Here is a 24,847-nt window from a genome sequence, read left to right as displayed (position 1 = left end):
TGTTCATCAAACTATAACCTTTCCAGAAACCTGCCATTTTGACCTAAACCACTGGTTAACTCTTCCACTGAGAGTGCTCTCCCCCCAACACTTCCCTCTAAAGTAAGCACTCAGTCCTTCCTTACCTATTTTTTGAGTTTTTTGTTTGTTCCCCTACTTTGTCTTTTTGTACTTTTTAAAACCAGCTTTTTTGAGAAACAACTGACATACAATACTGTAAAATATTGCACAACTGACAGGCACATATTTAAAAGTATAAAATTTGAGAAGTTTTGAAACATGTATAAACCTGTTAAACTATCAAAACAATCAAGATCATGAACATACCCATATCCATCTCTCCCCCCAAAAAATCATCCCAAAGTTTCCTTGTGCCCCTTTGTAATCTTGCTCTCCTATCCCTCCCCATCGTCCTATCTCCAGGCAAACACTAATCTGCTTTCTAGATTAGTTACGTCAGCAAAAACAAACAGGAAGGAGACTTTTGATGCCTACATCTCATGTAGGGTCTCCTCAATTTTTGTCTCCTCAAATTTTCTTTCCCAGTTCAGTGTTTCCTATTCAGAATATTTTTAAAAGGTTAAGAATACACACAGAACATTAAATATTTAAATTAACCAAAATGCATATAAAGAAGTGAGTTCTAATAATTATAGACTAAAGCTGCAGCTTGTCTACAACATAGGTACATGTTGAACGCCAACATTTCACTTTCAAAAATACCTAAGAAATACTACCAAACTGACATACATTTTCAAGCTTATTTGTGGTTAGAAAAGTAATATTGATATTATAGAGCACAAATTTAAACACTTAATGAATATTCCATCTCAGGTGGGAGGCATCGTGATTTGACTGCTCAGAAATCTTGAAATTAACATTAATTATTTTTAGCTAAATAGCTCATAAGCATTACCTTTTCTGTAGGATTAATGTATATCCTTCTAGTGATGTTCCCTCAGCAGCCTTGACTCTGATTGGGTGACCAATAGCTAGGCAGCCCTGCGTTATCGCCCGGCTCAAGATCATTCCAGCCTTCCAATGAATAGAGAGGGGAGAGAAAGGTCTAAATAAGTTAAAAGAACCAGAAAATTCAACAATGTGTCACAAATAGTGAGGTCATTATGCCTGGATAACCCCGGATATTAACAGTTGCTGAAAGTGAAACACTACCCACAACTTAGCAGTCAGTGAGCCCTGCTCAGAATCAGTGATCTTCTGTCCAACAAGGGTGGCATTTTACAGTTCAGCGCAAAATAAAACAGACCTTGATATCTTCATTTGTCCTTTTTTTTCTGTGCATATTTCACAGGGCAGTGATTTGGGGTCCATCATGTGTCACTTGTTATAGTTATAACTACAGAGCTTACTTGAAATATGTATGCACAGGGAAAAAAAAGTGCAGTGAACTGAAAAGACTGAAACAAATCCTTAACCTTCGTACCAGTTTAAAGTTTTATTCTGGGTCTAAATACCATGGGTTAAACATTTTAAGGTGGTTGTACACTGCTTTTGTTTTAAATGTTAGGATACTCTGATAAGGAAATTGGTTGGGAATATTGTTTAAATGGCCAATTAACAATTTTTTTACTTAGGAAATCAACAACACATTTTAAATAAGCGACAACCACTGAAGAATTTATTTACACACACTGAAGATTTATGGCATGCGGAAGTGTCTATCCTAACAAGTAAAAATATTTATTTTGAAAAAAGGGAGAGAGCATTCAATCTAAAAAGAGTTTCAAAATTGTCTTCTTTTTAGCATGTAACTTTTATATCTCATGCTTTCACTGTGTGCTAAAGAAATATATGATAACTTGGGAAAGTATTTTTTTAAAATGTTGGTTCTAATAAGTACTGGATGGAATCTTCATTTGAACAAGCTTGTCTCTATAGCAAGAAAATTCCTTGGGGTGAGGATAAAAGGACATTTATTAAGCACTTTCTGTATACCAGATCCTATGCTTGAACTTCACAGTGCTTTCTTACTTGTCACCCCAGCAACTGTGCAAGGTAGGTATGACTAACTTCAGTTTACAGAGGAGGAAACAGTGGTTTAGTGCAGCTAAGTAACTTTTTTAAGGTCACACAGGCATTCTAATTCCCACCCATCCAACTCTAAAAGCCCATCCTCTTTTTAGTAAGCATTTCAATTATTTCTGAGGAAATTTTAGACAAGTACAGGTTTTTTTGCTATCATGAAATTGTAGAAACAGATACCATAAAATTGCAGAATATGAGATCTAGAAAGGAACTCTTCATATCATATCAGCTGGTCCACCTCTTTTCAGATAAGACTAAAGCCCAGATACAGTGTGTGACTTACCTGAGGTCACACAAGTGTTCAGTGGCAATGCTGACGCTAAAGCACTTCCATCACGCTCAGACATTGCCAAATACAGAGCAGCATTTTACATTACAGTGAAAAGGTATAAATTTTGAAGTCAGATTGACCAAGAATCTTTTCTCTGTCACGTACTAGCCTCATTTTTTCAGCTGTATAACGTTTAAGATTAAATGAGATAAGAAATATGTAGAAGATGCCTAACATATAGCAGATGTTTAACAAAACAGCAAATATTAAGTCTGAAACAAAATACAATTTTAAAAGGGTTCGTAGTTCATAGTGTCTCCAAGTTGGAAGTAGACTGAAGAAATATTAACCTCTTTCTGCCTTAATATATGAAATGAACATTTCTTGGTGCCCTTGCACCTTAATTACTCTACATGTTTGTTTTTAGCTCTCAGAGAATCAAAAAATAACAGTTAAGGACAATCCCAAATTTCAGAGTTGCAATCCCCTGCCCCCCAAAAAGCAGCAGCAAACCTGCCTGAGTGACTCTGCACACAAAGAAGTGCTAAGAAGAGGCAAAATAATCTAGAGTGAGGGCAAAGAAAGACATAAGAAGGGTAGACAAAAGCTGCACTATCTCTTTCCAGACATAAATATTTGGTGGCAATTAAAGAACATATTTCAATAGCAAGAGGGATGGGGAGGGCAATTATATGTTTTCAATTTATTTATTTATTTTTTAAAGATTTTATTTATTTGACACACAGAGAGAGATCACAAGCAGGCAGAGAGGCAGAGAGAGAGAGGGAAGCAGGCTCCCTGCCAAGCAGAGAGCCTGACGCGGGGCTCGATCCAAGGACCCCGAGATCATGACCTGAGCCAAAGGCAGAGGCTTTAACCCACTGAGCCACCCAGGAGCCCTACATGTTTTCAATTTAAATCAGATCCACGAGTATAATAGTAAAGTTAAAAAATTAAATAGTGTCAATATATGGGTATAAAATGTGTTAGGCATTGTTCACATTCTATACTCAGGGATTTCTCTTAAAACTGTTCTTAGGGGGCACCTGGGCGTCTGTCTTCGGTTCAGGTCATGATCCCAGGGTTCTGGGATCGAGCTCTGAGTGGGATCTCTGCTCAACGAGAAGCCTGCTTCCCCCTCTCCTACTCCCCTGCTTGTGTTTCCTCTCTCTGTTTGTATCTCTCCATCAAATAATAAAATCTTTAAAAACAACACAACAACAACAAACAAAAACCGTCCTGAGACCGTACACTGTACTTGTAAGGTGCGCCCCCACCAGGCTCCCTGAAGATCAGCAATGAAGACTAAGGCGTGGAAGCAAATGATCTTCAGACAAACTTCATGAAAATGGTGAGTGTATGGACTGTTTGGAAGTTCTGTGCCGAGTTTAAATACTCTCTGAGTAAGAACTAATCGGCACGTGTGAAAGTGAATTGAATGCTCACATGGGGATCCACAGCAGCCCTCTGCACGAGACAAACCAGGAGCAGAGAAGTAGCATTCCTGACAATTGCTCATGCCTCCACTTATAGGCTTGTGTGCGTGAGGACACCAGGAGCCGGAGCCGCACTGTGAGCAGCGAGCACGGGCAGTCACTCAGGGAGACCAGACACTGCTGTGTACCTTTGTGATCAGCCACACACTGGCTGCAGGCCACAGGATGGTCGGCGCGGTCTCACTTCCACTGCTTGCTTCCCTATTGGAGGAGCTCCGCTTTTTGATGGAAACAGAGGCATGAAGGACAATATTGGGATCCACCTGTACCATGAGAAGAAGTGCGCATTTTTAAATATACAGTCGGGAAGTCCACCCTCTTCAACATACCCAAAACAGGTTATCCAAGAACATTATATTTCTGACTGAAAAGGTTTCTTTTGAAGTAGTAGTGCTCCATCCCATTTAACTTAATTCAATAAAAACTTGGTGAGCATCAGCTCTGATACACAAGGCCCTAGACTATGTGGTATGGGGCATTATAAAATATTCTTCTTGCCTGGGACCCCCTGGGTGGCTCAGTCAGTTAAGCATCGACCTTTGGCTTGGGTCATGGTCCCAGGGTCCCGGGATTGAGTCCTGAATCAGCCTCGCCTGCTCAGTGGGGAGTCTGCTTTTTCCTCTCACTCTCCCTCTGTGCTCTTTCCTCATATAAATAAATAAATAAATAAATAAAATCTTCTAAAAACATTTTTTTCTTGCCTTAGATAAACTTGCAGCAGAAGAGGCATTAACACACACACACACACACACACGGACAGACAACATGGATTATAGAACAGGGACATCAAAGGAGAACAGTTAAGAGTTCCCACAATCTTCTAAGAATAAAGGGACATGAGTTGAGAATTTAATGATAGTTGTGGGAATGGACAGGAGGGAACTAACTGGTAAGCACAGTATCCCTGTCTCCCATATATGTTATCAGACTACATACATCAAAGAAATTGTATACCTTCTAGCATTTCTCACTTAGTCATGATTGTAAAATAGGCATTCACATCACCTGTAGAAATTCTACTTCATATTTAAAACTCTTCTGCTAACTTATATGATCATTTTTCCTGAGTACATTTTTAAGTATCAATATTTACTTATATAGGATTATGCGAATATATCAGTTTATACTCTAAACCCAATAAATGACATTGCTTCAATAACAATTTAAATTATTTTCTAATATTAAAAAGTGTATTCTAAATCTGCACTAACACTAGATATTTGCCAAGTAGCAATTGATTCTTAAAAATTCAAAAATTAAATGATAATTTAAAAGGCAATATTTACACATGTGATCAGGTAATAGCAAAAGGACATAACTAGTATATTAGGTAATTACACCACAATGAAAGATAGTTACATCTCAAGAGAAATATTTCTTTTAATTTTTTTAAATTTATTTCTCTTTATTATTATTTATGTGAAAATAAAATTTTAAAAATGCAGCAACCCCACGACGGAAACAGATTTGACTTCAGCTCTTTGATTGTGTTTTCCCCAGTTAGCCAGTAGTGGCTGGATTCTGAAGGGGAATCCCCCACAGTTTCTGAACAATGATAAACTATATTCTACTAATCCACCCACCACAGGACTCAGCATTTAAAGTAACACTCTTACTCAACCTCCTAACTCCAAGTTGCCATCACACTCAAAACTCTCCTCTGCAACAGGGAAGAAGATTGTTTTGACTGGAATTAGTCAGACAGAAGAACCGTACTGCCAACTGCTTCTTTGTACAGCACCTGCTGCCAGCGCCTAAATTCTTGTTATCTCCACAACATGGTTTAATCTTTTAACAGTTGGCTTATTGGTGAAGAGCGAAGGGGTTCTTTGTGTCTGTCTTGGGTTGGCACCCAGTATTAACACCATGCTGTTTTTCGAGAGATATTTTGCTGGACAGTTCCCAAGTGATTCTACATAGACCAGACTCAGCCAGGCCCACTAACTCAGCTTCACTGCCTGTTATTAAAAGAAAAAATCTTGCCAAGTCTGGGGTTCTGATACATTTAAAATTGACAGTGGCCATTAAATTTCTATTCATGATTTCACCTTCTCTTCCATTTTTAGTTTAATTGGATAGTTTAGCTTTAGACCAGACATTTATTAAGGTGGGAAAGATAAAAATGGTGAAAATTACAACTCATAAAAGAAAAGTGCTTTGACAACCTGCAACATGGTCTATCCTGCATGCATGCGGGCACACACAGGTATGTGATAGCATTGAGGCTGAGCTATTCTCTACATACATATTATCACGTGTGTCATTAGGTCATTAGGAAACCTCTTTTATTCTTTTGAATACCTATATATATACAGGAGATAGATAGATAGATAGATGATAGATAATAGAAAGATAGATAATGTATCCCTTTAAATGACTGTTACGATTTTAGTTGTCTGAATAAATTGTATTAATACAAAAGCTGCCAGTGATTAAAAAAAAAAAATCGTGCATGCATACTCTGGGCCTCTTAAAAATTCTTGTTCAATTTTCTTTTTCCAAATCACTAATGAAAGCTGTTGATATTCCTGTGCAAATTCATAAGAGAAACACTTACAGTGTTTATTTACAGATCTGAGGAATGAAACACAAGATAGTGAATTTTCTTGAAAGTAGGAGCTCACTGATCACCCCCTTTATTCAAAAACAAATCATTTGCTACATAGAAATTTTATAAGATTTTTCACATCTGATCATGAGTTTAGGGCCAAGTTAAAAAATGTGATACACAAATTAAAATCACAACTATAAGGGGAGCCTGGGTGGCTCAGATGGTTCAGCGTCTGCCTTCAGCTCAGGTCGTGATCTCCAGGTCCTGGGGTTGAGCCCCATGTCGGGCTCCCAGCTCAGCAGGGAGTTCGCTTCTCCCTCTGCCTCTCTCCCCTGCTTGTTTTTCTCTCTCTTTCTCTTAAATGCATAAATAAAATATTTTTAAAAAATAAAATCACAACAATAATAAATGTTATAAAATCTCTTTCCTCGTGTCCCTACTGTTCATTCTTAGTCTTTTTATTCCCTAAATCTACAGCTGATTAATACATCCACCTCAAAGACCAAGAACTGGAAAAGTCTAAAGGCAGAAAGCACCAGTGAGTACATAATTATGCAATCAAACAAGGCAAAATATCTGAGATGTAAATATGCAGCCCTCAAATATCTTCCAACTATTGGTTTAAAAATAAGGAAGGAATAAATTAAAAGTTATTTTTAAAAAAATAAGGAAGGGACTCGGGAATTTATTTAAAGTTTTGTGTCCTATTCTAATGGCAATTGGTTCAAAATTAAAATTAAAATTTTGTATTTTTCCCAGTATAAATTGTTTGTAGAAAACATTATTTTTCAATGACTTGCCCTCCAAAGAAAGAGAACAGAAAAAGTGTTCATTTTTGGTTAGTCTCCTTTGTGATATATAAAATAATTCATTCTGCTAGTATCCATGACTGCTGAATTTACAAGTTGTAAGCTTATAACTCTTAACAAGAATGCTACAATTGTAAAATCATTATTTGGTATTGTTCTTGCCGTTTCCATACTAAAATTGTCACTAATGTCTTGCTAAAGTCTGATTATACCAAAAGGCTAGGAGCAAAATATGTTTCCTTTCCATTTTGGCAGAATGTATTACCTGCTAAACACTGGAGTCCATTTTTCTGCTATTTTTTCCCATAGCCAGGCATTACTCAAACTAATGTTTTTTCTTTTATATTAACTACTATGAAGTTCAAATCTCATCCAATGCATGGAAATATTTAATTTTATTGCCCTTAAACTGAAGCAATCTAAAAATGTTGTCAATCTAAGTAGCAAGAGAGAACTATTGAAAGATGTATTTGCCAAAGTGTCATTTTGTAGTAGATTCCAAATCTTTTTCTGAAATGGATAAAAGAGCAACAGGTTGTAATTGTCAGGGTTATATCTATCTCCTACATTACTAATGGGGATTATATGTTCCAAATTTTTCTCTGTAGGAAAGGTTTTACTTGTCAATAAGAGTTTTAAAAGAACAGTCAGGGGTTGGGCACTGATATCTCTATCTCAAGCCAATTTTAAAACGTATGCATCAAGAATATCGGCTTTTGCCTCCCTCTCTCTACCCCTGTTGTAATCCTCTTAGTGTCTTCTTTACCACAATGAGCATCAAGATTCTACAATAAAAGGCCTATAGATATCTATCACCTCTGCTAGACTCTTTCTTGAAAAGTGCTCCGTTTCAGGTTATTAAATTACTATTTCCAATGCACTGATCACCTCTCTGTATATAATTGGAGGTGCTTTTGTGAAAGGATTGTAAAGGTTTTGTAGCTAAGGGAGGGCCATTTTTCTTTGAAAGCTTCTTTTTACTAGCCAACTTATCAAATTGTTGCTTTCTTATACTACTACTTTTGTTGGACTGAAATTTTATTCAAAACCAAATTCTTCTTCTAAAATTATAATAGTGTACAAACTTTCAGTTGAGAGTTTTCTCATTTTCACTAAATCATTAAAACCAGTTAGAAATGGTGAAATAATTGGATGTTATTCTCTCATTTTTCAACATGAGAAAATATAGTTATCTTTTAAAGTCCTACATTGGCATAAAATCAAAAAAAGAAGCTTCCTCTGAGTTCTTTTTCTCTGATCACTCTTTGATATCCTTTTTTTTTTTCCAGGTTTGAGCTGTTTTCTGTTGAATGAGTTAATTAACTAGTGAATTCAATTCCATCTAGCTAACTCTGAATGTGTAGATATTGCAATGAGGACCAGGATGAGCAGGATGCCCTCTGTCCCTGAGCAATGGCTAATCCAGCAGGGAGGATAAACAAAGGACTCCTGAGTTATCTTCCTAACACAAACATCAAATCCGATCCTGCTTCTGCTTTAATATTTCCAATGGCTCCTCGTTTTCTACAGAACAACATCCAGGACCCCTAACACTGAATTAATACCCTTTATGACCTGATCCCAATATTCTCAGTGGAATCTACCATTCTCCCTTTTCTTCCCCAATGTGACCTGAAATGTGTTCATTTGGAGCACTGGTTGACTTTGAATCCTGCAAAAAATGTTTAAGAGAAACATCAAGTTCAATGTCATAAGGATAACAGAATGAATGCAATGAAGATATAAGTCCAGAAACATCATATCCAATTTGGGGATGAAGGTTGATAAAGAAAGCTTTCATGAAACAGGCACAAATCAGATAAGGTTAGAATGATGGGCAGAATTTCAGCGAGCATTTAATGAATGCCAGCTGTACGCCAGACAGTGTTAGAATATGGCATAAAAGTGACAAAGGCGGCTGGTGGGTGGTAACAAAGAAAAAGGGGTTGAATTCTAGGCAAAGTGATCTACATGGTCATAACAACAGAAATCATGAAGTACTTTCAGAAAACAACAAATGAGCAATCAGGCTTGGCTAACACATGAAGAACATATTAGAGAATATTGAGCCTTAAAAGAAAGGTTGTACCTAGGTTTTTAAAAATTATTCATCAAAAATGAATTGTGCAGCTGCCATACAACAGATCTGTGCTAGAATTAAAAAATACAAAGATGAGTAAGACATAATGTCTGTGTCCAAAGAATTCTCAATTTAATGGAAGAGAAAGACACAAAAACAAATGACGATACCAAAACACAAACTTTAGGAACATTTTCAAAGGATGAAAAGGAATTTCAATAATATGAAGTTCATTCTTTCTGGAGGATCTGAGATGGCTCCATGGAAGAAGAAGAGTTGAATTAAAAAGCAAGGAATGGTAATGGTGGGGGGTATATATATGCTAGACCAGGAACAACACATACCATGGCACAAGTGAACATGAAGAACATGTTACGGGGCACAATTTACTAGCTCTAACTGTAGTGTAGTGTACAAAGATCAAGAAGAGAATATTGGAATGGCAAGTCAAGATTAGGGGCAGATTAGAGAACCATGGAGATCAATGAAGGTCTGACGAGGATTTGGAATTTCAGTGGGTAACAGGCAGGCTTACAAGTTTTTTTGAACAGGAAACAATGTCACATCAAAACTTAAAAAGGAATGCCAACAGGATCAGAATTATGGTAAATAAATCTTAATGAGAGATGAATATAAATATAAATATAGACATTAATTATTCACATATTTCTCAACTTGAATTTATTTTCTAAATATGCTCAAAATCTGACAGGGTTAGAAATACAGCTAACCCTGGAATAACACAGGTTTGAACTAAATGGGTCCCCTTAGATGTGGATTTTCTTTGATACAGTACAATGATATAAATGCATTTTCTCTTCTTCATGATTTTCCTAATAACATTTTCTTTTCTCTAGCTTGTTTTGCAATAACACAGTACATAATGCATACAATATGTAAAATACCTGTTAACCGACCATTTCTGTGAAGTTTCTGGTTAACGGTAGGTTATTAGCAGTTAAATTTGGGGGCAGTGAAAAGTTCTACAGGGAAAAAAAGTTATATGTGTATTTCCAACTGTGAGATATCAGAACCGCTAACTCCATTGTTCAGGGGTCAACTATAATTATTTATTTTATTCTATTTTTATAATTGTATTATTTAGATTCACAGGTGTTTTAAAACAACTAATATTTTCAGTATACATTTTGACATAATAAACTGACACTCATACAGAAATTAGAAAAGAGCAGGTTGGGACAATGGATCTTTGCATTGTCTTTTAGAAATAAAGGGCCTAGACCATTTAACAGGAAGTCCTACTTTGAGCATCTTTATCACTGTGGGTACCTTTTGGTTTTGATTTCATGAGTTCAAAAACTAGAGCTTATGCTGCTGAAATGGACAACAACCCTGCCGCTCGGGAAAAAAACAAAGTTATATTCTTTCTTTGGAGACATGTTTCAAATACGTCTCATAGCTCAGTTGAAGAAGAAAATTCTTTACTGACATTTCTAAGTATAAATTAATAAACAAACCTTCTGAATTGGGTTGTAACGAGTTGCATTTTCAAAGGACTCCTATTCCTTAAATACATTGACCCACAGAGCAAAGAGATCAAATGCTTGTTTAACAACCATCTTAAAGATTTTTTTAAACAACTCCAACTTATTAATACAGTAGATATAAAGAAAATATGCTAAGCAATAGCACTTAAATGACAACTCAGGTAAAAATTTTTCTAGTGGGAATACTGTATATTGGTTCAGTTTTAAAGTGCTGAATTAACAGGAAGTAAAGAATAATACCTGCCCCAACATTTGTAAAATAATCTGTACTTTCCAAAAAACCTTCAAAAAAATCCACTCAGTCACCATATAGTGAATGACTGTCCAATACATAAAATACGTTTATTAAGTACAAGAAATAATTCTGACCTTGGGGGCACCTGGGTGGCTCAGTGGGTTAAAGCCTCTGCCTTCGGCTCAGGTCATGATCCCAGGGTTCTGGGATCGAGCCCCGCATGGGACTCTCCCGCTCAGCAGGGAGCTGCTTCTGTTCCCCTCTCTCTGCCTGCTTCTCTGCCTACTTGTGATCTCTGTCTGTCAAATAAATAAATAAAAGCTTTAAAAAAAAAAAAAAAGAAAGAAAGAAAGAAAGAATTCTGACCTTGTTCTGTAGGAAAAGGTTCTCCAAGTCCACCTTTTCAAATTGATCAGGTATCTCTTGACTGGTACTGTTGAAATTAATTGGAAATCTCTCACAAACTTCCCAGCTAAGAAAAGTAAAATATTTAACTATTATTGTCAAAATAAAATGCACTTAATTATAACTTTCTTTATTCTACTGGTATAATAATTTACATATCTTATACTCTACTAGGGGGAGAAAAACAAATGTATAGTTCACAATCTTTTTAAACAGAAATTTGTAAAGTGCTTTGTTATCTATAATTGGGAAATGAAGACTTCAAATTTGTATCTTGCAATTATTTATTATACTGGAGGATTCCATGACTGATTAATTATAAACAGAACAGAGAAACAAACAAACAAAAAAAATGACTCAGTCTTACAGAATCACTCATAGTGGACACCATCTTCACTGTTAACTTTTACTCTAAATACCATGGGCTATAAATAATACAAGATAGTTTTATACTTAAAATGGTTATGTGAAGCACATTGTTTTGGCAATTTTTAGACAGTCTTAAAAAGGAGCACATTCTAGGGGGCACACAAACTACAAATGGGGAGTGGGAGGTTCAGCCAAATTAGTTCAGCCAAATCACTTATTTTTTAAGACTATTTATCTGAGACAGAGAGAGAGCACGAGTTGGGGGTGGAGGAGCAAAGGACTCCCTTCTATCTATAAGGAGGAAGCAGACTCCCTTCTGAGCAGGAAGCCAGACACGGGGACCATGACCCGAGCCGAAGGGAGACACTCACCTGACTGAGCCACCCAGATGCCCCCAAATAATTATTTTAAAATAATAAAAGTGAACTAATCATTACTCTAAAGAAAATTATCTGGCTCAGCACTTATATGTTAAGACATATCATATGGCATGTTATTCAACAAAAACCAGTTCTGAGATAGGAAATAGTATTTTTTGCAATACCCCGAGAGATATATGTTAAACTATGATTATTAAGATTTCAAATAATGCATGTTAGAGTATAGAAAGATTTTCAAAGGGGATCTAAAAATTATGTAAATTATCTTCCAATAAGTTTGTTTTCAATAAGGGTAGTTTCATATTGTTATGCTTAGTGACCTAGATCTAACTTAAAACCACTCAATAAAAGTCTTTAATGCACCCAGGAAAGGGAAATTAGGAAGGAATACATGAATTAAAAATTAAACTCCTGGCTAACACTTGAAGGGAAAAGGGCCTGTTTGCAAATTTAGCAGTTTGGGGAAAGATTGGGGCACATGAAATGGATCTTCTTATAAATGGAAATGCCTGCAAAAAAAAAGTACTGGGGTGTCTCCTGAATGGTGCAGCCAGTTAAACATTTGCCATCAGCCTGGTCATGATCTCAGGGTCCTGGGATCAAGCCCAGTGCTGGACTCCTTGCTCAATGGAGAGTCTGTTTCTTCTTCTCCCTTTGCCTTTCTCCTCCCCATTCATGTGCGCAAGCTCTCAAAAAAAATAAAATATTTATTAGAAAAAGAAAAGTACGCTAAGCTATTTTCTATCTATAAAGAAAAAGAACAAGACAAAACATTCCAATCTTCCCTGGATACTGCAGGCAGTCATTGGGGGATAGAATTGTTTAAACAACCAAGGAAGACCAAAGAATTTGTCTTTGTAGACATGTTTAGCAATGTCTAGCTATATTGAGTGACCTCATCAGACAGACCAGTTCTGGTTCTCTGGATTTTCCCTCTACATCCAGCCTTTTCACCTGTATACTAAGGAAAGCTATAAATTGTTAACTTAACGAAGTATTAAAGATAGATGGGATCTTATAGATAGATCACCTAATCCAACATACTATCAGAATCATGCTGACTGCTCAATATAATAGCCATTAGCCACACATACCTATTTAAATTTAACCTAATATAACTTAAAATTAAAAATGTAGTTCCTCAGTCACATTAGTCATATTTTAAGTTCTCAGTAGTCAAAACATATGCTTCCATCATCACAGAAAGTTCTAGTAGAGAGTGCTAGGTAGTTGTTAAGCCCTCAGTTCTTAAGAAAGACACTCTGGTTTAGAACCCTGGCTCTACCATGTACTAGTTCTATGAATGGACAAATTACTCTGCCCTTCTGAGCCTCAGTTCTAGCTCTATAAAAGTAATATATAAAATGAAGTAATAATAAAATAATGTAATGATGGGATTAAGATCATTGTTTTGAGGATTAAACAAATCCTTACCCAATTCATTTAGAACTGTGATCAACACTTAGCAAATACTGGGGTTTATTATTTACAGATAAGAAACTGACACCCACAGAGGGCCTGGTGGCTCAGTGGGTTAAGCCTCTGCCTTCGGCTCAGTTTCGTGATCTCAGGGTCCTGGGATGAAGTCCCGTATTGGGCTCTCTGCTCAGCGGGGAGCCTTCTTCCTTCTCTCTCTCTCTGCCTGCCTCTCTGCCTGCTTGTGATCTCTCTCTCTGTCAAATAAATAAATAAATAAATAAATTCTAAAATAAAAAGAAAGAAAGAAAGAAAGAAGACGCTGACACCCACCAGCTTGTGGAAAATCATGAGCAGCAGAGAAATCTTCCAACTCCTATTCTTCCCACCACTCCATCAATTCTTTAGCATATTGCTTTTGTTTTCAACTTATCATCATCAAAGGAGACGTTTAAATATGAATGCTCGCACAAAAAAAGTTATTTAATATTTTAATGATTCCACTCAAAACTCTTAATTTAGAAACATCCACTAAACATTTTTTACATTTTAAATAAAACTGTTACATCTGCAAAGCAGAAACTAGAGTCTGCTCATTGCTTCACGGGTTTTGTTGGTTTTTTTGTTTAACTTAAGAGAAATTAATGAAAAACTTTTTGGACACTAGCTCATTATATCATGAAATAAGCCAATAAAATAATTGCTTATTAAAACAGTATAAAAAACATCTTTTAGTGTTGCAATCAGAGTTAGGTATTTCAAATTATTTTAACTGAGCACATGTTAATTTACTTGTCACATCCAGGTAGAAGAACAGCATTAGGGTCCAAGAAGGTTTTATATGCAACTGTAATGCCATCTTTGTCCAATGCAGTCACTTGGTCAAAGGTGAGACTCAAAACAGGTGTAAGTGGAGATCTGAAAAATGGATAAAACATCAAAGCTATATGCAAAATCATACAAACATTGAAATTTGAGCACAAATGAATAATAAAACCTATAATATCAATGAGTAACAAAGTCCAGAAGTAAGTGAATTTCTTATAATATGCCACTATTGTTGATACCTTATACTGACACCTGAAATGCACATTTTAGTTTATCTGGCTGATTTATATGTCAAGGATAGTTGAAAAACATGTAATTCTTAAAAATAATTTCAATAATAAAAGCAAAGTATTTAGTTGAGAAAAACAACCAATTGTCATTCATGCAATTTTTATTTTTTAACATTTAACTACAATGCAATACACCATTAACATTCTCTGGAGCTGACAAGTAAGTGAATTCTTAATATTTGGCTATAAATTACTATTTTGGGGAGCTCATTAAATGTTATGCTAATTTGATTTTTCATATTACATACTGTTAGGTACTTTCTTTTCTATTTAATTATTTGAGAATTAAAATCAAATAGGAAACCGACCTTAAATAAAAACAATGGCAACTGGCATTATGTCAACTATGAGCCTTTTCTTTTTTTCTAAATTGGTGACAAAGTCTTGCTATTTAACTTCATAATTATAGGACTCAAGCACATCACCTGTGTAGGATTGTCAAAAATTTTTAAACTGAATCTAATCATGAGAAAACATGAGAAAAATTCAGAATGTGGGACATTCAAGAAAACTGCCGAACTCTTAAAAATTTCAATGTCATGAGAAGCAAAACAAAAGGTGAGAGAATATTCTAGATTAAAGAGAACTAAAGGAGATAACGTAATACATGAATCTTACTTGGATCTTAAGACTACAAGAAACTCTAAAGCATATTTTGCATAGTTTAAACATAGATTGTATATTAGATGATGTTACATTATTGTTGACTGTGTTAGATATTACAATGTGGTGACATAGAAAAACATCCTATTCTTCACTTATATGATCTGAAGCATTTATGAGTGAAACTTGAGTGACTGTCTGGAAATAATCTAAAAGCTCTCAAAGAGAGAGAAAAGAGATAGAAGAGGTAAAACTAATGAGGCAAACTCTAAACTGGTGTACCTAGGTGAAGGATACATAGGTGTTAACTCTATAATTCTTTCAAGTTTTCTGTAGACTGGATATATTCCAAAATAAAAATTGGGAGAAAAATAATGACAGGACTGAAAAAGCAGATATCGGCAAAATCAACTTTTATAAATGAGTAAGCTAACTCCCCATGTCAACACATTAAAATTACTATCTAAAAATGAGTATCATTTACTTAGTACATATTTGCACATTCTCTCAAGATGTTTTAAACTAGATCTAGGAAATAACCTTTAGACATAAATTTCAGAAATTCCAATAGTAGCAAAATGCTATAATGGTTTCCTAGTGCTTTATATTGGATTCAAGACCAGAAAAAAATTATTCTGTTAAAATAAGAATGACATATAAGCAAATATACTCTTATGAATTCTTCCAGCTGCAACCCTGTTGATTTTAGAGTATTCCAGATACTTTGCATTTTACTAAGTTATTCCACAAGTATGATCCAACAAACCAAGAACAAATGTTTCATCTTGTCAAAATATCATATTATAACAAACATTATTAAAAATATCAAATTAGTCATTGCTTTCACTTTAATGATGATATTTAAGAAGATATTATTAGACACACATTTTATTAAAGCCTTTCCTTGTAATTGAAAGAGCTTGCTAAATTATTCAAGAATTCTCGCCACTATAAAATTCATCACTGTTCTACCATTATAAAAACAATTCTCACAATGTAACAGAATTATATCTTGAAATCTGTCTATGGAAGAAAACATTCCTTACATATATTTTTAATTCTATAAATTACACAGCATAAGAAATTATTAAACATTTTAATTTCCCTCTCCTGGGAGAGAAGAAATCAAATTTTATAATATACTATCTAAAACTAGTCCCACCAACTTCTTCCAAAACCTTCCTGAATTTGTGAGCAGATTTATTTCAGTATTTGAAATGTTGACTCTTAGAATATATAGCAAATCCAATCAGTTCCTAGTCTATCAATGTTATTTTCATTATAATTAATATACGATCAATTACACTCAATAAGCGAAGTTATTTTCCCCTACTTTCCCTATTCAGATAAATAAAGGCTTAAAAATTTTTTTAAGTCGGCAGAAAAGTGTGTTTAAGTTTCCTGACAAGCAGTTTCCGAGTTCATCTGGATGTGTCCTGTCAAAATATGCATACATTTCTAAGATATTCCACACAACAGCCCAGCTCATCAGTGCCTACAGACTGCAGCCTTTCTGTTTTCCCAGAAACACAGATAATTTTATGCAGGAATTTACCAATCTACAAAAATTTACACAATGCTCAGCAATAACTAGTAATTATTGTGGGATAATGTAAGGCACTGTTGAGGAATATAACTTAGATAGGATAGGGCTTACAAGCTTTACCAATTTATCTTTAGCTGTCCTGTCATTGGTGCTTAAAAGGTTAAGACTTTATTTGTGAAAACATAGAGAGATAGTGGGGAATCATGTTGTCCACAGCTTCATAAATCTTGCTTAAGATCCTTTTCAATTACCATCCATTTCTCCTTTAAAAAGGGACAAAAAAATAGAGGAGTGGAAGCAGGTCAGGGCAGTGTGCGACAATGACAGTGTGATGGGCTTGGGCCCCCCGTGGCGTTTCCATCTGCTATCATTAAGGTGACTACTCAGACATGAACAAATCCCACTTGCTGTGCTGACAGGCAGACTTCAAGAACTATGACAAGGCATTAAGACAGAAAGTCAGAGAGAGAGAGAAAGAGAGAGAGGGATGTCATATCTCACAAACAATACTGCCTCACAAAAAAACGCCCCTGAAATTTTATTGGAATTCAAGATTTAAAAAAAAAAAATCCATAAAGGGTGCTACTTGGCACCCTTCTCAACTTTCCTTCTAAATTAGCTTGCCCCTGGAAAGGTTGAGGATAGACAGAATAAACAACATGTTCCTACCTGTATGCTTTACCATAAGAGACCCAAATTTTCTGCTCATTCTTCAGCAAAAGTGGATTCTTAATTTCTTGACCATGCTCATCAAAAAGCCGGATTGAAGAAAAATTGAGGCCTGGTGGGTTGATGGGTGATCCTTGAAGCCTTTGATGAATCTTGAGAAGTAACTGGTATTGGGGGAAAATAATGAAGAAGAAGAAGAAGAAGTAATGTAAAATGTGAACATCTATAACAAACTGTCTCATCTCTGTAACAAATGAATCCAAACAAATGATAATTAAATTCATATGGAATGTTAAAAGAAGTGTGAAATGATGGCAATGTTTAGCTCAGTGTAAAGTAACAAAATGAGCATGGGCTTTTAACCAGCAGGGGGTGCCACAGGCTTGTGATTGAGCTCTGACCCTTTGGCACGGGGACTGAAAGCAGATGTGACAGCCTTAGAGAAAGAGCATTTAGCTTCCCCACACGGTAAAAGTCCTCTTTGATAAGGGTTATGCTTTTCTTGTCCGAGCCACACATTTTGTTAGGATCCTTCCAGAGCACGTTCAGATTTTAGAATCAGCAACCTCCTCATCCCCAGATGACTGCAGATTACCATGGCAGAACAACTGACCACTCTCAGGATTGCAAAAATAAACAGGATTTTCAGCCAATGTCTGTTCACCTACAAGAACTCCTGTGAATGTAGTTCAATTAAGAACCTTGCAAAAGCTTGTGAGCTGCTTCGGTAATGAATGTTTTCAAGTTGTGAGTAAGCCATAATTGGAATGTGAAGTATGAAAGCTCTCATTTGATATTTTAAATGATAGCATTGCCAGGGTTTGCTTCTCTCTTACATTCAGGTTACAGCAAGATCTTCCCAATTTCAGGCACATTTTAGTGAAAGTAAATCCCACTGAACTGTAATTTTAGTGAAAGTAAATCCCACTGAACTGTATTGCATATGGAATTTTGAGGACCTTTTTCTTTATCCATCAACTTTGTTTGAATGTTTAGGCCTCTGCTCCGTCCCGCTCTGCACCCCACACTATCCATCACTGTTCTCCCCTGAGCCTTCTGTCTTCTCTCCCTTGTCAGTTCTTGTGTCTCTCAATTTCTCGTTACTCTGTAATCTCTGCAGGGATGCGGATACATTTGTGGCCTTTTCTTGCCTCGCTGCTATATAGGATCCTTTTTTTTGCTCCTTCTATTAATTCCCATTGAAGGTATCTTGAGAAGCTAAATGCCAAAGCTCAGACCAAAGAAGACTAAGTTATAATCTTGCCATCTATCTCAGTATCCTCACCTATTGGCTATAAACTCTTGTCCAGGAAAAAGGTTTTCTTTGACCAGCAACTATATTTACAGAATACCTAAGATTTAGGCTTTGTTGTAATTGGAGATGCACACCCATATCTCTGACTTCATTAGCTCTGCTAATGTTTTCCTCACCTCTGTGTTGACTAGATTTTTACCCTGCGTCAGAAAGGCTGAAAATAAAGACCCATTTTTCATTTCATTAAAGTTAGTATTTCTCATCCTGCCTAACTAAGTCCTCTGAATTAAAAATAATGATTCCTGTTCTCCTTGGGAGAATAGTAGACTAGGTAGAAGAGCAGTAAAAATCTGCATCGTTCTTGGTTTTGTTCATTGGAACCACAAATATAGTTTGAATTCTATAAACTGTTTTTACAAAGCCCCAAATTTATTTCTGTGTGATCTCAGCCCTTGAGCTTATTTTCTGTTGCTCTGCTATTATTTCAGAAAACTTGTAAAGCTGATCATCTTTGGAATGACAGTGATTTTGTTTTACAGGCATCACCTTTTTTTCTTTCTTTTTTTTTTTTTTTTTTTGGTAAAGGGGAAAGATATAAATGATTTAAGGTCTGATCCAAGAAAGAAATGTGCACACAAGAAACAGGAGTATGTGGCAGAAGGATATGAACACCTGACCACTTAACCAAATTCATTTTCACAGGAGTAGCATTGCAATCTCTCTTTTTTTTCAACTTGGTGACAGACTGCATTTTAGGTGTTCAAAAAAGAGCATTCAACAGCCAACAGGGGGTAAGGGCCTTGGTATCTTTCATCTCTAGGTCATTGGTTAGGGCTAGGCTATGGCAACCAAAAGTTGTGATAATCTTCACCCATTTATCTATAAACCTATCATCACCAGGCTTTTATAGGATAAGAATTTGTTCAGGGACCTGAGAAGACTGTGAAAAATCTTGGGCTAATGATTGAAACAAGTGTGCACCAAAGGAGCAGTCATCCTTGGGTATCACAAGGGAATCTCACTAACAGAGAGCTTTATTGTGCCCTAATTCAAGTTTTCCCTCAGATTTACTTGCATGTAAAAGCAAAGCATAGATGAATTTCACCATGCTTTCACTCAACACAAGAACTGTCTACAAAATAATATCTTCTTGTATAAGATAAAAGAAATGCTATTTTAAATTTTAATGTAAACCAAAAAAAAAAAAAAAAAAAAATTCTAAGGTGAGTAAAAGGAAAACAGGTAAAAAATTCTAGGAAGACTTTTATACCATGGTGATTCATATAGTCAGAGATGTGATAGTAAAAAGAAACCAACCAAGGCTCTTGATCCTTCTCTCTCTAATCAATCAAAGTAACATTTCCCATCTCTCCTGGGCCCAGCCAAAGATCAGATCAGATGAACATCTCCTAACACAACCTTTGTGTTGCATACTCTCCTAACTCTATACTAAATTACAAAGGCCAGGTAATGGATACCACCAGGAAGAAGCAAGTTTGAGGGTGCCAAACTGAAGGGGGGCGTGCAAAAAGGATCAAGTCTCTAAACAAAGGCCAAGGAACAGAGCCCAAAACACTGGTGTGTGCTCGGATGCATAACCCCAATTTGTAAACAACAGGGCATTCATTGTCCTTTTATGCAAGGCAAAGACCCAAAATAAAGACCCTGAATATGTTGGTTCTGCCTGAGAAACGTCCCAATTGTCTGGAAAATAAGCAAAGATAAGAGTGCCTAAAATAAACCATCTGCATATGCTTGCAATGAGCACTGAAGACTAAGGCGATAGGCTAGTTGCTCAGGGTCTAGGGCTTAGTAATACCCCCAACCCAGCACATACACTTCACTGAATATCGTGTCACTTCTTTTCAAAATGTAAACTAGAGGGCAATCCCAGAGTCCAGTGTAGACAGATTTCCAAATACAGGCATAATGAAGGTTAAGACATTGTTAAGTATGGGACCAAGAGTTAATACTCTTCCAAGGCTGAGAGCCTAAGAAGTTCAAAAGTCAAGCTTGAGACTATCAATCTTTACAGAGCAACAAATGATTAATATTCTCAAAACAACTTTAAAGATGCAATTGTCTAAACTAACTACAAGTAACCTGAGAGATATTTATAGCCATAAGCAAAGAGAAAACTCACTTTTTCCATCATATCACCAGTTTGAGTTGGACTATTAGACTCCAGGTCTTTTTTGCTGATGCAAACAGAGATCTCGCCAGTGTCTTTACCATTTTCAAATATCTGAAAAATAAACACATTCAAAATTAAAAATTAATACATGCGCCTACACATTTGTACATATGTTCATACATACATAGATAAAGGGAAGCAGTCCTGGCTTTGCACAGTGTGGTGTCAACTGAAAGTCATGCATGTGGAAAACTGCAAAGCAAGGCCTGACTCTATGAACAAGTGCAAGTAATTGGCAATGAAAATCAACGGGACTAGTATAAGAAAGTCTCCTGTTTCTCCTTACAGTTTCAGTGTCTTTAACCTGACGGGCATTCCCTACATTTTAATAAAATACTTTAAAAAGGTGGTCATTAAAGGAAAAATCACTGCATTGGAGGCATAAATGGAACAAGCACTAAAGTAAGGTCAGTTAGCAACCAATTGGCTAGTTCATTTCATCCTTCTTGAAAACATAAAGCCACAAATTACATGAGGAATCTTTGACTTATATGTAAAATGTATCAGCATTCATGGGATGACTCAGTACACATGCAACTCAGGATATCAGGGTTGTGAGTTCAAGCCCTATGTTGGGTATAGAGATGACTTAAAAATAAAGCCTTTAAAAAATAGAAATAATAAAATATATCCGTGTTCACCTCATCTTCGAACTCACTAAATGAAATTCAACCTGACAGATTTATTTCATAAGAGTACAATGAAGCCACCCATTTTAAGTGCACATATGCAACCAGTTGGTGGTAACAGAGACAAAATTCTTAAAATTGCATCATGCAACACTTGCTGAGAAAAATGTTAGCAAGAGTTCTGGTCTGAAATATCCGAACAAACCAGTTCAGAAGGAGGGATCCAATAGAGTGAACACCATCCCCTAACCACATTACAGACCCACATGGGGTGTGCCATTCCATTCACCAGGCTCTTAAGACTAGAAGCAGGCCCAGAGAGGCCTAATGACTAAGTTAAATCCTTGCTTATTTTATTTTTCTCAAAAGTTCTTTTCTTCCCTTTCTGATACACCTATTACATCAGAGCAGTCATTGTATTTAACTCTAGTGCTATTTCCAGAGAAGATAATCAAGAAAAATATCTTACTGAAAAAGGAAGAAAACCATCTTCTGCTTTTGAGACAGTTTTGAGTTATTTATTTAGTCCTAATCTAATTTGGGAAATAATGAGCTTCCATAACACTTCCTTAGGCTTCAGAAATGAAAGAAAAAGGAAAGAAAGAAAGGGAAGGAGGAAAGAAGGAAGGAAAGAAAGAAAAAGATGGATTAAAAAAAAAAGAGTAATACTGTTCAAGAATTGTAGGTATTTCTCTACTCAGTGCTTTTTATCATGCTAATAATCCCTGGAGATAGTACAGCTATCAGCCTTGGTACTTTGATATACTTTACCCTATAGCATCTTTTGTTAACCAAGATTTTTTAAAAACCTCTTTTCTGAGTACATGCACAATTCTGGCAAGAAATCTCTCTACTTTTGCAAGGAATTTTGTAAATCCAACCCAGGGTTTCCTGCAAACCCACAGGAAATAATTTGGGTGGAAAATCTTATTCTCCCAACAATCTCTTCAGAGCCCTCACCTGGAATAGAGCTTTTAAACAACAGTGACAGTTGGCAGGGATGGTCACAACTCTGGACGTCACACATTCTGCAAAGTTAGCATTGACAAAAGCACAGTTTGGAACTTACTAATATTCCTTTGTCAAGACTTGCTAGATGTGGAATGACAGTGCAGAAAATTGTGTTCTAGAAAAGAGCAGTGTGAGTGCTACTGCCAAACTGAGAAAGCAAAAAGAAGTTGGCCAATCCCTAAGACCTTCATTAGCTCTCTGCTTCCTTCACTACCAGTAAGAAGTCTGTCTGCTCTTCTATATCCAGAAGTGTTCTCAAAAACAAACAAACAAACAAACAAACAAACAAGGCTGGTTCTGGTCTCCAGAATCCCTATAAAGGCATTTAAATACATGTATATATGTTTTAGAGTTTAAGTAAAAGTATAGGTATTTAAGTGAAAGAAGGCTGCTGCCCATCAGTCATTTATATAATGTATTGTTTTCTGTATTTAAGGCTCACCTCTCATTTTTAGGGTCTTCATTACTATGTTCATTTTTCTAAAATCCAAGTATTATATTTATTTTTTTCTTCCTTGGCATAAGAAGTATTTTTACTTCTACCGTCCATGTCTAAACAAAGAGCACTCTCTAAACAGAGTTTCTGTGATTGACTAAATATAGAAAAATAAAAAAATAGTCTTTTATTTTCCTGCTGCCTGATTCTTGGCTTAAGAAAAACTGACTGCAGTAGTGGCTTCCCAGTGGCTCTCTGCATGGCCTCACCTCCCTACAGCTCTAAAATTAAATTCTTATCCTTGTAGTGGAATGATGGAAAAAGCTAACTGAGGCTAGTCTTGGGTCCCAAGGAGTAAGATAATAGAACCTTTAAAAACAGTGATCCAGATCCTCTTGAAAACATGGTAGCTAATGACTAGTGGAAAAAAAAAAATACCTATGAATAAGAATTTACTTCTATGATTAGTTATAACAAGTAAAAAGTTTTAAGGAACGTTTTCCATGAACTACAGTCTTCTTATTTTCCTTCATGTCAATATTGACTTTTTTAAAGCAGAATTAAATTAGATTAACACCAATGTTTTATTGTAATGTTGTTGATCGACTCATTCACTCAACAAATATTTACTGAGTGCCTACCATGCCAACCACTGCTCAGGTAAGAAACACCAGTGAGCTAAGATTCCTGCTTTTGAGGAACAAGTAAGTGAATCATATAGCATAGTCAGGATACATCCAGGTCTTCTAAATGCTAATTGTTCATTCTTTTTTTTACAGAAGGACCACCAAATTATATAAACTTGGTAGACCCTCAATAGAATTTGGTGGGCCTTCTTTAATAAAAGGAATGCAAAATTATAAATGTAAAACTAGATACAAAATATTCATTTAAAATGAGAAAAGAAATCACAATTTACACACATTAAAAAGCTCACACATAGTAAAAATATTACAAAATATTTCCATTAATTACCTATCCAACACGTTTTCTCTGAATTGTCTTTGATCATCTTTTCATGTGGTAATTTGGTTACATTTTCTATAAGGAGAATAGGAATAATTCTTTAGCACTGTTAATCTGGCATGGTTAATCAAAAGTTTTTTTATTATTGATTAGAAAAATCTCTTTCTGTCAGGCTCTGTGCTCAACGCAGAGTCTGCTTTGGATTCTCTTCCCCCCCCCTTCTCTCTCTCAAGTAAATAAATAAAATTGTTTTAAAAATTGTTTAAAAAAAAGAGAGCACCTGGGTGATTCAGTCAGTTAAGCACCAACTCCTGGTTCTAGCTCAGGTTGTAATCTTGTTGTCATGGGATTGAGCTCAAATAAATGAATAAAATCTTATAAAAAATGTTTAAAAAAGAAAAATCTCTCTCAGTATTATAACTCTGTTGATCATTTTATAAAAGTATTTAGGATTGATGTCAAATTTGGGGAAAACCTGATCAGGTTTCTTTAAAATATGAACTATAAAATGTGGAAGAATTTCCTACAAATAGCTGGCTTTATTATTTTCACACCATGTTCTTCCTCCACCACCTATATACTTTTGAAACCAAGCACGCTAGTCCATAGACAGAAAGCAATACACTCTAGCCAGCAGGTAGGAGCCATCTTCCTGGAAGCGCTTTCCGCATCAGAACAGCTGGCACTAACTGAACTATATATACAGGGAAGTGACTGCAAAACATTAATTACATTCTGCTATACCCAAATTAAATGTATCCCCAACTCAGTATCCCTCCCTCCAGACCTCAAAAATGCGTGCAACCAGGGCACCTGGGTGGCTCAGTGGATTAAAGCATCTGCCTTCAGCTTGG

The 24,847-nt window shown here is 35.9% G+C and overlaps 1 protein-coding gene across 4 annotated transcripts in view; it reads right to left on the bottom strand.

Moving 5' to 3' along the window:
* The window catches only part of DCDC1 (doublecortin domain containing 1), a 440,084-nt gene that overhangs the window by 190,790 nt on the left and 224,447 nt on the right, over positions 1–24,847 (bottom strand). For all 4 annotated transcript variants that reach the window (XM_059406535.1, XM_059406544.1, XM_059406519.1 and 1 more), the window contains 6 exons: positions 20,901–21,002; positions 17,503–17,666; positions 14,359–14,484; positions 11,363–11,468; positions 3,942–4,076; positions 917–1,035 (listed from right to left, as the gene is read on the bottom strand). In XM_059406535.1, coding sequence (XP_059262518.1) covers positions 917–1,035; positions 3,942–4,076; positions 11,363–11,468; positions 14,359–14,484; positions 17,503–17,666; positions 20,901–21,002 — 752 coding nt within the window. The remainder of the gene's footprint in view (positions 1–916; positions 1,036–3,941; positions 4,077–11,362; positions 11,469–14,358; positions 14,485–17,502; positions 17,667–20,900; positions 21,003–24,847) is intronic.

This window comes from Mustela nigripes, chromosome 1, assembly GCF_022355385.1.
Source record: "Mustela nigripes isolate SB6536 chromosome 1, MUSNIG.SB6536, whole genome shotgun sequence".
In the NCBI taxonomy this organism is placed as follows: domain Eukaryota; kingdom Metazoa; phylum Chordata; class Mammalia; order Carnivora; family Mustelidae; genus Mustela; species Mustela nigripes.
This window is presented reverse-complemented; position numbering and strand designations above follow the sequence as displayed.